This window comes from Triticum aestivum, chromosome 3D (assembly GCF_018294505.1).
Source record: "Triticum aestivum cultivar Chinese Spring chromosome 3D, IWGSC CS RefSeq v2.1, whole genome shotgun sequence".
In the NCBI taxonomy this organism is placed as follows: domain Eukaryota; kingdom Viridiplantae; phylum Streptophyta; class Magnoliopsida; order Poales; family Poaceae; genus Triticum; species Triticum aestivum.
The window spans coordinates 299,812,386-299,825,964 of record NC_057802.1 but is presented as its reverse complement, the minus strand read 5'-3'; the positions used below and the strand labels follow the sequence as shown (position 1 = coordinate 299,825,964).

Here is a 13,579-nt window from a genome sequence, read left to right as displayed (position 1 = left end):
CATCAGCTTAGATGTGACATAATTATGTCACATCTAGATGTGTCCTAGACAGACCCTAGACCGCGGCTGATATGCGGCACCAGAATTACAGACATTAGTTAGGACTTTTCCTTTCATCTTTAAATACTTAAATCTGTACATATCTTTTATATTATACAATAAAAGGCTGCGGTAGGGAAAAAATCCTGCCGTTTTTCATTAAAATGAGCCACATCGATGCAAAGGGCTGCAATCTGCGTATAGAAACACAAGTAGCAACAGTGTTCATGGTATCAGAAATCACCCAAGTTCTTACTGGTTCTTTACCTCATGCTCGTCCATCAACAGTTCTAGCTTGCCTGAAACCAAATTTATAAACCAGCAACAAACGTAGCCACATGCACTACGTTACATGCGCTGGACAGGTATCCTATAGAACCCAGAAACCAAATTATCCATACAGGTAGAGCCATGTGATTAGGATTTGCTCAGTCGTCGTGAAATTGATCCAAGCAAATCCCGTCTGTACACTAAGACACACCGCTCAAATACTTCATAGTACAATTCCAACAATCTCACATTGCAAAATTCAGAGCAGTAAAGGTGGGGACATCTATCAAAGAGGCTTGAAAGAAGCACGTTTTACATACAATTGCATGTCTGGCATGTCTATTATGGGCATAGACCTGAACATGTAAAAGAAGCTAACACTAGCAGAAGTGGAGCTGACCTTATGAGCAGCTGACCGCAAAGGAAAACAGGTCAACCTCCAAACAACGTCCCACTCAGGGATGCCCAAAACTACAGATTGAGATAACTTCAGGCCAAGCTCCTAGCCGTCAGCGGGATTTATGGCGCACCTCAATCATGTCATCATTCTCCAGGTCAAGATCCTGGGGTGTAGTAGCCGAGTTTATTTTGTCACCATCGAATATGAAAATCAGATCAGATGGGCTTTGTTGGACCTTCTTAGCATACACCTTGAAAAGCTTGTCAAGTTTCTCATCCTGTAGCGATCAAAAATCAAGATATAAGCATCCAGAGATACTTTAAAGTATCATTTTGCAAGTTGAATGGAGCGAAATGTCAAAATCCCAGCTTATACACATTGAAACAATATACATTGAATTTCAGCCAGCAATAAAATGAAATTTTGAAAGTATGTTGGACACTTGTTATGTCAAACTGAATCCAGTAAGGCCATAAAACTTAATGCATGAAATAATTGCAATTACCTGTTAGCGAATTCGAACTATCTAACAATAAGAGTATTTGCAAGTACCTGTTAGCTAATTCGAACTATCTAACAGGAAGAGTATATTGCAAGTACCTGTTAGCGAATTCGAAATAATTGCAAGTACCTGTTAGCGAATTCGAACTATCTAACAGTATATTGTTATTGCACACTGATACTAGTAACAGTGTCATGAAAAAGCTATACCTTGTATATACGGAACTGCAGCTTCACATCTTCATCCTGAATCATTATGAGTATCTTTTCTCGTGATTTCTTCACGCATGCTTCAGCTGGCTTGTCTAGAGTTGGCTTATGGTGCACCTCAATCATGTCTTCATCCTCCAGGTCAAGGTCCTGGGGTGTACTTGCCGGGTTTATTTTGTCGCCATCAAATACGAAAGTCAGATCGGATGAGCTGAGTTGGACCTTCTTAGCATACGCCTTGAAAAGCTTGTCAAACTTCTCATCCTTTAGCAATTATAAATCAAGATTTAAGAATACAGAGTTGGTTTAAATTTACATGTGGTAAACTTTAATGGATGGCAAAATCCTAGCTTATACACACTGAACTAATGTAGATACCATTTCAGAAGGTAAAGCCCAACAATAAAATGAAAACGAGAAAGTATATTGGATGTTTATTATGGCAAACTGAATCTAAACTGATCATAAACTTAGACACGTCAAATTATTGCAACTGACAGTCAGAGAATTTGATTTATTTAACAGATGAAAAGTTCATACCTTGGATACACGGAACTGCTGCCTTCCATCCTTTTCCTGAATCATAATGCAGATCTTCTCTTTCGATTTCTTAGTCTCTATTTCAGTTGGCTCATCAAGAACTATAGGTTCAGGTGGCTTCTTTGCTAACATGTCTTTCTTAACATTTTCAACAACCTTTTGAAATGCATCATCAGCCTGTTTTTCTACTTCTTGCTTCTTTAATCTGTGAATGTCATGCGCGAAATTAGGGAAATTACAAGTCAGTAACATCTTTAAAACTACCGGCTGGTAGTAAAAAACAACTAAAAGTAAAGGACTGATGCTAACTTTATACTTTGCCTGGCAACAAATACAGTAAATACATGAGTTTGATTTCCATTTCCAGATGTCTTAGGGCGTCCATAGGCTGATTAACACCATAAAATATAGGTCGAACCCAAAAATACATGTAGAATTTCCAGTAAGACTTGACCACAACCACTTCTAGTTGTGTTCTTACAGATGCGGGAATGATAAATATTTGTTATGGTTACTAGCCTATACTGAAAGACCAAAGACATTCTGCCTACTAGTAACTAAGCCATAGTAATCTCCATTTTGTGTGTGCATGCATGTGCTTTGCCTGGCAACTAAAGTAGAAAAATCTCCAAAATGATCATCGCGTCATCTAATCATAGCAACCAGTCTCGCCACGCCAATATCTCACTAGTATCGGTCATCATCATGGTCAAAAACAGCTAGCCTCGCAAGATGGCACAACGTAGAGATAAAACATTGCAATACCTCAGCTCTTGCATCGTTTTATCCTTGCATACTTCAGTGCTAAGCACAGGCTTCAGCGGCGGCGGAGCCAGCCAATCCTCATCATCCAAATTCACCACCGTGGCCTTCTTTATGCCGGCGTCGCCCTTCTCGTTAGCATTACCCCCCTCCTGCAAGACACACAGATCGGAATGAACACGTTACCTTTCACAGCCAAAAACCGAAAACCTCACCCATCAAAACGAATTGAACTCTGTCATACTCACGACAGCGTTCGCGTCGTCGGCGGCGGCGGCAGGCACCTTGGGGCGCTTGTTGCAGTGGACGAAGATGTCCGACTCCTCGAGGTCGGAATCTGCGCATCCAAACGGAGGAGGTCGGTCCTAAGCAACTTCCACGGAAACCCTAGGGCATGGGGTCGCAGGACCTTACCGTCGAAGCAGAAGTCGATGGTGGGCTGCACGCGGGAGTAGTCGAAGAGCGGCTCGAGCTCCTCGCTGTCCGCCCCCGCCGCCGGCATCTCCTCCTCGTGCGCCTGCACCAACCCACCATCTGTATCAACACCAGTACCGACGCGAACCGAATTCCAATCTAAACGAACGAACTAATTGGGGAATTCCTGGGTGGATCCCGGGGTTCGGGGGGTTTAGTGATCGGAAAGGGCTACCTTCGGCATCAGAACCGCGCGATTTGGGAATGCCTGTGCTAAATTCGAGAGGAGGGATTTGGGACTTCGATTGCTCTCGGTTTGATTTGGTGGTATTTCGAAGAAGGCGGACGAGGGAATGATTTGGGTTTGGGAGGGAGGCGGGGGAGGGAAAGCGGCGTGGCGGTCGTATTACCTACCAGATTTGGCGGATTTGAATTCGGGGACGGGGGGTTATCTATCGTACCTCTGTTCTTAGGAGAAGTGGAGAACTCATAGGGGTTGGCGTTCCATGCTTCAGATAATCAGATACGGAGTAATACATTCGTTCTTTATCATTATTAAAAAAATCATTAAGGTTTTACCACGGTTTCGATGGTACCCTGGTAAAAGTTAGGGCACTCCCAAGGGTCCTTCCACGTTTGTCCGTTAGCGATGTTTGGACAAATAAGAGATCTCTAGCACATCCCACAAACCGGGCCATCTGACAAACTAACCACTGGTTTACACATCCAGCCTGAATAGATCCCCAAATTTGTTCGTCCTGGATATTATTTTTGTGGGATCTCAAGTCCGCTAGGTCATTTCCTTCATATCTATGGGATTTGAACCGATTTTGGCGGCTCCCCTTTCCTTTGGCGCGAATGCATTTTCGCCTGCTTCCATTCGTGCCTCCACTCCTCGTCGCCGCTGCCAACGCACATCCCCGCCCATTCTTGCTGCCCCCGACTGCCTCGCGCCGCCCGAAAGCTCCGCGACCCCGCGCTGGATCCAATCCACCAAGTTTCGGCACATGGGGTGCCCATTTGTGTCTGAGGCGAGCGGCCACCGCCGGCGCCATGGATCCTCCTGGGAGCTTGGCGCGCGGCCTTATAGCCGGTGGATCCGGTTGGTTCCGGCGGCGGTGAGCCTCGGAATCAGTGGGGCTCGCCCGGGTAAGTTGGAGGAAGGGGGTGGCGCGGCTTTGCTTCGGCCGGCGAGGAGAAGAAAGGGGCGGCGCGGCTTCGCTTCGGCCGACGGAGGGAGAAGAAAGGGGCGACGCGGCTTTGCTTTGACCAGCTTCAGGTGAGGTATGTCCAACACTGCGGGTTTGTGCTCGATTTGGCCCCGAAGTAGGTTCGGGTGAAATTCATGTCCGGTTAGTGTGCATTTTGTAGATGGATTGGAGTTCGTCCTCGTCATCTTCGTCCAATGATTTGGACATAGAAGAGATGGTCCTCGACGATGATGTCGACAACCTGGTGTTGTTGCATCTCATGGAGGAATTTGAGGCGAGGCCGAAGAAAAAGCGGTGCGGTTCCACGGTCGGCCGGCTATGCATTCCCTGCAACCGAGCTCTCGGCGACAAGATGCTCATGAAGGACTACTTCACTGAGGTACCAACATATTAGGCTCACCTCTTTCATAGGCGATAACAAATGGGTAGGTCACTTTTCGTCTGCATCCTTGAGGCTTGCGAACAAAATTGCCATCTTTTCACTTGGCGTAGGAATGTCGCCGGTTTGGTTGGCTTTAATGCATATCAAAAAATATCGGCGGCGATGAGAGTGATTGCATATGGTGTTCCCGCCGACTACGTGGATGAATATCTATGCATTGGAGAAGATACCACCATCAAGTGTGTCCGTGTCTTTGCGAAGACAAGGATCTGGGTTTTTGGCCCTGAGTACCTTCGAGCTCCAGAGGAAGAAGACACAAAGAAGCTCATGGCAATGAAAGAATCAAGGGGATGGCCGAGCATGCTAAGTAGTATTGATTGCATGCATTGGAGGTGGAAGAACTGCCCGGTGGCTTGGGCAGGTCAATACACCGGTCACAAACGTAAACCCACCAACGTGCTTGAAGCCGTGGCTTCACATGTTCTATGGATTTGCCATTGCTTCTTTAGTTTACCTGGGTCTCTCAGTGATACCAATGTTTTGCAGTGATCTCATCTATTTGCTCAGCTAGCTAGTGGCAAAGCTCCGACTTGCAACTATACCGTCAATGGTCATGACTATACCATGTGGTACTATCTTGCTGACGGTATTTATCCTTCATGGTCAACATTTGTGAAGACCATTAGTGACCCAAAATCAAGAAGCACACTTTTTTTGCTGAAGCACAAGAAACTTGCGGAAAGGACATTGAGAGGGCATTTGGTGTGTTGCAAGCTCGGTTTGTCATTGTTCGATGTCCTGCTTGCTTTTAGGATAAAAATATCCCTCAGAAACATCATGACAGCTTGTGTAATTTTACACAACATGGTCATCAATTATGAGAGGGATTTGGACTTAGAGATTAATTATGAAAATGTTGGTAGCAGTGTGAAGCCTGCCAGAGGGCAGATGAGATCACTGCATTTCTTGAGACCTACCAAAAGATCGAGAACCATGATTCACACAAGCAACTCTAGCATGATCTTATTGAGCATCGTTGGCAGCTCTATGGGGAGAGATAGATCCCCATTTTTATTCATTTTAGATTTGTGTGTGATTTGAACAATTTGTTCTTGTAATAATTATTCGAATTTGAACACTTGTTGTAATCAAAACTATTGTTGTATTGTAAATTGCTTTTCGGACCATTTATATTCATATATTGAATTTGTTTTATGATTCTATTCGGTTCACATTATTGAAATTTGTAATTTATTCGATGCTATGTAAAATTTGTGGTACCGTGAGCCTTCCGGCGCGGAACAGACCCCGTAAACGTGTCCCGCAAAAAAATTGCAGGACGGATTTGCGGAATCTGTTCCGCCAGAGCGCTCACGGTACCATAAAAAAGTTTTGAATGTCATCCGGTTGCGGGATCGACTAGAGATGCTCTTGTTGGGAAACATAATAGAAAACAAAAAAATCGCTCCTACGTACACCCAAGATCAATATGAAGATGCATAATGGGTTGGGATCATGATCATTACCATCGCTGAGTTGCACCGGAAGAAGAACGTGTCGGTGTAGATCGTACTTGGTGTCCCTCGAACCGTCGATGAACAATCCCGTGAACCGCCCACGAATAGTACCTCAAACCGAAAACCGAAAGCACAACCTCTCTACTTGGTTGCAAGCGTGCGGCCTTCATGATCCAGCAACGCTTCACTATCCAGTGCTAATTGTCGCTGAAGAATTAGAGGGAGGAGATTAGAACCACGCTGGGCTTCTAATTATGAAGATTAGAGGATTAGTCTAGCTCTAATTAGTCAACAAGGACCAAATAGAACTAGAACTGGAAGAACTAGAAGACACCATCATCATCCTGTGCAGGAACCCGGACCTGGGGAGTTTCCCCTGATGCTTGAAGAGGGGCATGTTATTTACTTCTGTGATGAAGCTGCTAGAATTGCCAAGCCTGATGAAAAAGATAAACATAGACCCATTGTTGGCATGCATGTTGTCTCAGTTAAAATTGGAGATCATTGTTATCATGGTTTATGTGACTTAGGTGCTAGCGTGAGTGCTATTCCTTTTACCTTATACCAAGAAATTATGAATGATATAGCACCCGTTGAAATAGAAGACATAGATGTTACTATTAAGCTTGCTAATAGAGACACCATCACACCGCTTGGGATTGTTAGAGATGTTGAAGTCTGGTGTGGGAAAATAAAATACCCTGCTGATTTTCTAGTCCTTGGTTCCCCACAAGATGATTTGTGTCCCATTATCTTTGGGATACCTTTCTTGAACACTGTCAATGCTACTATAGATTGTCATAAACAAACTGTCAATGTTAGCTTTGGTGATGAATCTCATGAATTTAATTTTTCCAAGTTTAATAGACAACCTCATAAGAAAGAATTACCTAGCAAGGATGAAATAATGGTCTTGCTTCTATTGACGTGCCTCCTAAAGATTCACTAGAACAATATTTGCTAGACCATGAAAATGATATGCACATGCATGAAAGAAATGAAATAGATAAAAAATTCTTTGAACAACGACCTCTACTTAAACACAATTTGCCTATTGAAACTCTAGGAGGTCCTCCTCCACCTAAAGGTGATCCTGTGTTTGAATTAAAACAATTGCCTGACATATTGAAATATGCTTATCTTGATGAGAAAACGATATATCCTGTTATTGTTAGTGCTAACCTTTCAGAACATGAAGAAGAAAGATTATTGAAAATTATGAAGAAGCACCGAGATGCTATTGGATATACTCCTGATGATCTTAAGGGCATTAGTCCCACTCTCTGTCAGCACAAGATTAATATGGAACATGATGCTAAACCCGTTGTTGATCACCAACGACGATTGAATCCTAAAATGAAAGAAGTGGTAAGAACTGAAATATTAAAGCTCGGACCATATTAATTGTGTAAGTCCTGTTAACTGTGTCCCCAAGAAGGGAGGTATTACTGTTGTTCCTAATGATAAAAATGAACTCATTCCACAAAGAATTGTTACTGGCTATAGAATGGTAATTGATTTTAGAAAATTAAATAAAGCAACTAGAAATGATCATTACCCTCTACCTTTTATCGATCAAATGTTGGAAATATTATCAAAGCACACACACTTTTGTTTTCTTGATGGATATTATGGTTTCTCTCAAATACTTGTTTCACAACCTGATCAACAGAAAACCACCTTTACTTGCCCTTTTGGAACTTATGCTCATAGAGGTATGCCTTTTGGTTTATGCAATGCACCTGCTACCTTTCAAAGATGTATGACTGCTATATTCTCTAATTTTTGTGAAAAGATGGTTGAGGTTTCATGGATGATTTTACTCTATATGGTACTTCTTGTGACGCCCGGATAATTAAGCTACAGTAATCCCCTGCTAATGATGTCATGTCACCAGTATTACTGTTGCTAATCTCACGTTGATCCAAATCCGGTCCAAATTCAAATCCAAAATCAAGTCAAACAATTAAAGTTTCCAAATGTCAAAACTAAAAAGTACAAACTGTGACAAATAGATCATAAGTAATAATGGTGGAGAAACCACATTTTAATAAAATGTTTAAATGCACTAAGCTAATTAAAACAGTAGCTAAAACCATTAGTTAAATACCTTTTGTATTTTATAAAATACTAAACTATTTTATTTTGGGATCAAACTTTTTGTGGCATTGTCTAATTTTGCAATGTGAATTATGGAGACAAGTTTCCTATTTTACTAAACCTATTTGATATTTAAGATAAGTACAAAACATAACAAATAAAAGGAAACAAAAAAACAAAAAGGAAAACAAAAAAAGGGAAATAGAAACTAACCTAACCTACTGGGCACTTGGCCCACCTAGCAAAGCAAACGGCCCACCCCACCTCCATCTCCCTCCACCTCCCGCTACAAGAGGCAGAGGGGAGCATGGCGGCCATCCTGGCCTCCCTGGCCGGTGATGTCATCGTGTCACCCATCCCACGGCCCCCCTAAGGTTAAGACCAACCCCGCGGCCCCTCCCCCGAACCCTAGCTCTCTCTATTTTCTTCCTTGCCCCTACCTCGCTCGATCCCATCCCTGCCCGAGCTCGGTCGTCGCCAAGTCATCATCGTCCCCGCGCCCCGCCAAGGAGCCCAGGAGCTCTGCAATGTTCTTCTACGTCATCTACGGCCACCTGTTCGAGCTCGACGCCTCTGCATCATGCGGATCGAAGTCTTCTTCCACCTCCGGCCGCCGCGGCCTCACCATCGATCCCCGTCACCTCGTCAACCCCAGCCCCGCACAAGCTCGCCATCAGCCCTCCCCCGGTGAGCAGCGTCAATCCCCCCTCTTTCCCCCTCATCATCGTTGCTATAAGTCACCGCGCCCGACGCGTCCGGAGCTCCGCGCGCCCGAGCTCCCTCTAGCCGTGTTCCCCGCGCCCCTGCCCATGCTCCCGCATTCCTATGGTCACCCTAGAACGCGCCTCTGTTGATCCTGATATAGTTACTTTGGTTGAATCTGATCCTTTTTATGGCTATGAATCTGAAACTGTTGTGGCACTCTTACTAAATTAAATGATATAGCCACCCTGTTCACTAATGATGAGAAAACTCGCTACTATTATATCCTTCAAATATTTCCGTTCTCATTAAAGGGTGATGCTAAAATATGGTTTAATTCTCTTGATCTTGGTTGTGTGCTTAGTCCCCAGGACATGATTTATTACTTCTCTGCTAAATATTTCCCCGCCCATAAGAAACAAGCTGCCTTAAGGGAAATATATAATTTTGTGCAAATTGAAGAAGAGAGTCTCCCACAAGCTTGGGGGAGGCTTCTCCAATTACTTAATGCTTTGCCTGATAATCCTCTTAAGAAAAATGAAATACTTGATATCTTTTATAATGGACTAACCGATGCTTCCAGAGACCACCTGGATAGTTGTGCTGGTTCTGTTTTCAGGGAAAGAACACTGCATGAAGCAGAAATGCTATTGAATAATATGTTGACTAATGAAAATAATTGCACACTTCCTGAGCCAACTCCTGAGCCTATTCCTAAACCAACTCCGAAGAAAAGGGGTGTTCTATTTCTCAGTCCTGAAGATATGCAAGAGGCAAAGAAATCTATGAAAGAAAAACGTATAAAAGCTAAAGATGTTAAGAATTTACCTCTTGTTGAAGAAATACATGGTCTCAATTTACCGCCTATTGAAGAAACACATGATTTTAATCCATCACCTATTGAAGAAACACATGGTCTTGATAACCCGACACAGGTAGTAAAGGTAAATTCTCTTTATAGATTTGATGAAGGTGAGGTTCCTCATTATAAGTCTGCTAGCCAATGCTTAGATGAGTTTGATAATTTTATTGTCAAACAAGAAAACTTCAATGCTTATGTTGGTAGACAATTAAAACACGATGCTTATATGATTGAACAATTGGGTGATTATATGTCTAGAGTTAAAGGTGACCTTAAACTCATTAGTAAACATGCTTCTATGGTTACCACTCAAGTAGAACAAGTACTTAAGGCTCAGAATGATTTGCTCAATGAATTGAATAGTAAGAATAGTGATTTTGATGTTAGAGTGGCTACTAGAACTGGTAAAATGACTTAGGAACCTCTGTATCCTGAAGGCCATCCTAAGAGAATTGAGCAGGACTCTCAGAGAAATAATATTGATGCACCTAGTCCTTCTAAAAAGAAGAAAAAGAAAAATGATAGGACTTTGCATGCTTCTAGTGAACCTGTTGTAGACACACCTGAGAATCCCAATGATATCTCTATTTCTGATGCTGAAACACAATCTGGTGATGAACACGAACCTAGTGATAATGTTAATGATAATGTTCATGTTGATGCTCAACCTAGCAATGATAATGATTTAGAAATTGAACCTGCTGTTGATCTTGATAACCCACAATCAAAGAATCAACGTTATGATAAGAGATACTTTGTTGCTAGGAAACACGGTAAGGAAAGAGAGCTATGGGTTCAGAAACCCATGCCTTTTCCTCCCAAACCATCCAAGAAAAAGGATGATGAGGATTTTGAGCTTTTTGCTGAAATGATTAGACCTATCTTCTTGCGTATGCGATTAACTGATATGCTCAAGATGAATCCTTATGCTAAGTATATGAAAGAAATTGTTACTAATAAAAGAAAGATACCGGATGCTGAAATTTCCACCATGCTTGCTAATTATACTTTTAAGGGTGGAATACCTAAGAAACTTGGAGATCCAGGAGTACCCACTATACCATGCTCCATTAAAAGAAACTATGTTAAAACTGCTTTATGTGATCTTGGAGCCGGTGTTAGTGTTATGCCTCTCTCTTTATATCGTAGACTTGATTTGAATAAGTTGACACCTACTGAAATATCTTTGCAAATGGCCGATAAATCAACTGCTATACCTGTTGGTATTTGTGAGGATGTGCCTGTTGTGGTTGCAAATGTTACTATTTTAACGGAATTTGTTATTCTTGATATTCCCGAGGACGATAGTATGTCTATTATTCTTGGAAGACCCTTTTTGAATACTGCAGGGGCTGTTATTGATTGCAACAAAGGCAATGTCACTTTTCATGTTAATGGAAATGAGCATAGAGTACACTTTCCGAGGAAACAGCCTCAAGTTCATAGTATCAACTCTATTGGAAAATTTCCATCGATTATTTTTGGAGGTTTTGAATTTCCTCTACCTACTATCAAGAAGGAATATGATATTCTTATTATTGGGGATGTGCATATCCCCGTTGAGGTAACATATTGTTATTCGAAATTTCTCCGGTTCCATGTTAGTCAGAATGAGTTTGTTAACAAGACTTGATCAACCTTGTTAGTGGATTCCTTTTGATGAGCATGAGATGGATGAAGTTAGAAGGCACAACCTTCTGTACCCTCCTTTTACTTTCTGTTATTTAGAATAAATAAAGTAAAAATAGTATTTTCTGTCAGTTTTCTGAATTATCCGTGCAATAAAAAATACCCCGAAAATAAAAGTTCTCCAAATGCCCCGAAATTGAAATATGAATTTTTCTGGAATATTTGAGAATATCTGGCACTGAGAACACAACAGGGGGAGCAAGCACCTGGCCATGAGGGTCCAGGGCGCGCCCACCCCCCTGGGCGCGCCCCCTGCCTCGTGGGCCCATGGTGGCTCCCCTCCACTTATTCCAGCCATCCCACACTCCTTCCTCCCAAAAAAATCACCAACCAGCTCAAGACGAGTTCTAGCTCATTTTGCTGTGATTTTCGATCTCCTTGCTCAAAGCACCTCTCACAAAACTGCTTTGGGGGATCGTTCCTTGGTATGTGACTCCTCCAATGGTCCTATTAGTTTTTGTTCTAGTGCCTTATTCATTGCAAATTTGTGCTGCCTAGGTGACCATGTTCTTGAGCTTGCATGTCAAATTTGTATGGTTCCAAGTTGTTCTAATGCATGATATAGTCTCTAGGCACTTGTGGGAGTAGTTGCTATCAATTTTGTTGAGTTTGGTTCACTTTTATTTGAAGTTACTAAAAATTTTAGAAATTTTTCAGAGGAAGAAACATGTTTAGGAAAATGTACCAAGGTGGCCCTTCAAGGAAGCAAGGACCCAGGCTCGCAATGCGCGATGCCGACGATGAACCACCAAGGGACGCTCAAGTACGGGCTTGTGAATGGCCTTCAGAGGACTTCATGGATCGAGTAGGAATCAAGGAAGAATTTAACGCATATGTGCGTAACGCTGATCTTGTGAGCTTCGAAGTAGATAAGTGTCGTCAGTACCACTGTCTCACTGATTCCTTTGTGAGAAGGTTTGAATTTTCATCTTCACGTAATTCTCAAATTGTCCTGTTTGATCTTTATGAAAATTCTTATACTATGGATTTAGAGGATTTTAATACTGCTTGCAAACTTCCACAATGGGGTAGCACTAGTGAGCCTCGCAAATATGAATTTAGAGATTTTCTTGCTAGTATAACTGTGGGGGGGGGGGGTCTAGAGATATAACACAAGCTACCATAGGGAGCATTCATTTTCCTGCTATACATTATTTTGCTCTCTTCATAGGTAGGTGCATAAATGGTAAGGATGAAGCATGTCACATGTGTGTCCCTGATCTCAGTGTTCTCAGGAGTGCTGTATTAGGAGATAAACATTATAATTTGGGAGCCATTGTTGCACGTAGGTTGCATAATAATAGATTTAATGGAGATTTCTTTGGTGGAATTTATGCAACCGGTTTAGCTAATTTTCTTAATATACCCATTCGTGAGTATGATATTGAGTTGTCTCCTGTTTATTTAGATTATGAGGCTATGGTTCGTCATTGTTTTATTGAGAGGAACGATCAGTTCCTCCAGTACCGACTAATCTTTGACAGACAACGCACCTATCACGTCGCTCTCCCTGCTCCTACTTTCTCTGACTTTCAGGCGAAGGGGAGATATTTCATAACCAGGGAGGAGGCGAACGAGTATGAGAGGAGGGCTGAGATAGCTCGCCTCCAAGCTGCAGCCCACGATACAATAGCCGCTGCATCTCAGTATGACCCCAACTATAACTTTGGATATCCGCCAGGCTAGCCGTGGCCATAGAGCAACTTAGGCCAAAAGCCTAAACTTTGGGGAGTACGTATGTCTCACCGACATTACATTTATGTTTACACACTCATTGCTAGATGTGGGTGCTCATACTTTTTCACTGTAATATCCATGCTAGTTTATTTTCTTTTTATGCTTTCTTCTTGTGTGTTTGAAAAATCTTAAGAAAACCAAAAAATTAGTTGTAGCTTTTAGCTAGTTTATTTTCTTGCTGTAGTAGTAATAATTAAAAGAAAACCCAAAAATATTTCCTGTTCTTCTTTTGCTTGTTGGGAG

At 42.3% G+C, this 13,579-nt stretch overlaps 1 protein-coding gene across 2 annotated transcripts; it reads right to left on the bottom strand.

Annotated features, from left to right (window-relative positions):
- Positions 1-517: 517 nt before the first annotated feature.
- On the bottom strand, positions 518-3,647 carry LOC123074524 (NFATC2-interacting protein). 2 transcript variants are annotated; one of them, XM_044497339.1, is made up of 7 exons: positions 3,598-3,647; positions 3,137-3,239; positions 2,971-3,059; positions 2,726-2,874; positions 1,961-2,165; positions 1,421-1,684; positions 518-986 (listed from the first exon to the last, which is right to left on the bottom strand). In XM_044497339.1, the coding sequence occupies exons 1-7, from the start codon at positions 3,625-3,627 to the stop codon at positions 819-821; spliced, it is 1,008 nt and encodes a 335-aa protein (XP_044353274.1). In that variant the 5' UTR covers positions 3,628-3,647; the 3' UTR covers positions 518-818. The 2 variants fall into 2 exon arrangements, with proteins under 2 accessions (XP_044353274.1, XP_044353275.1); XM_044497340.1 differs by having other exon boundaries at positions 3,372-3,623.
- Between the last annotated feature and the right edge of the window lie 9,932 nt (positions 3,648-13,579).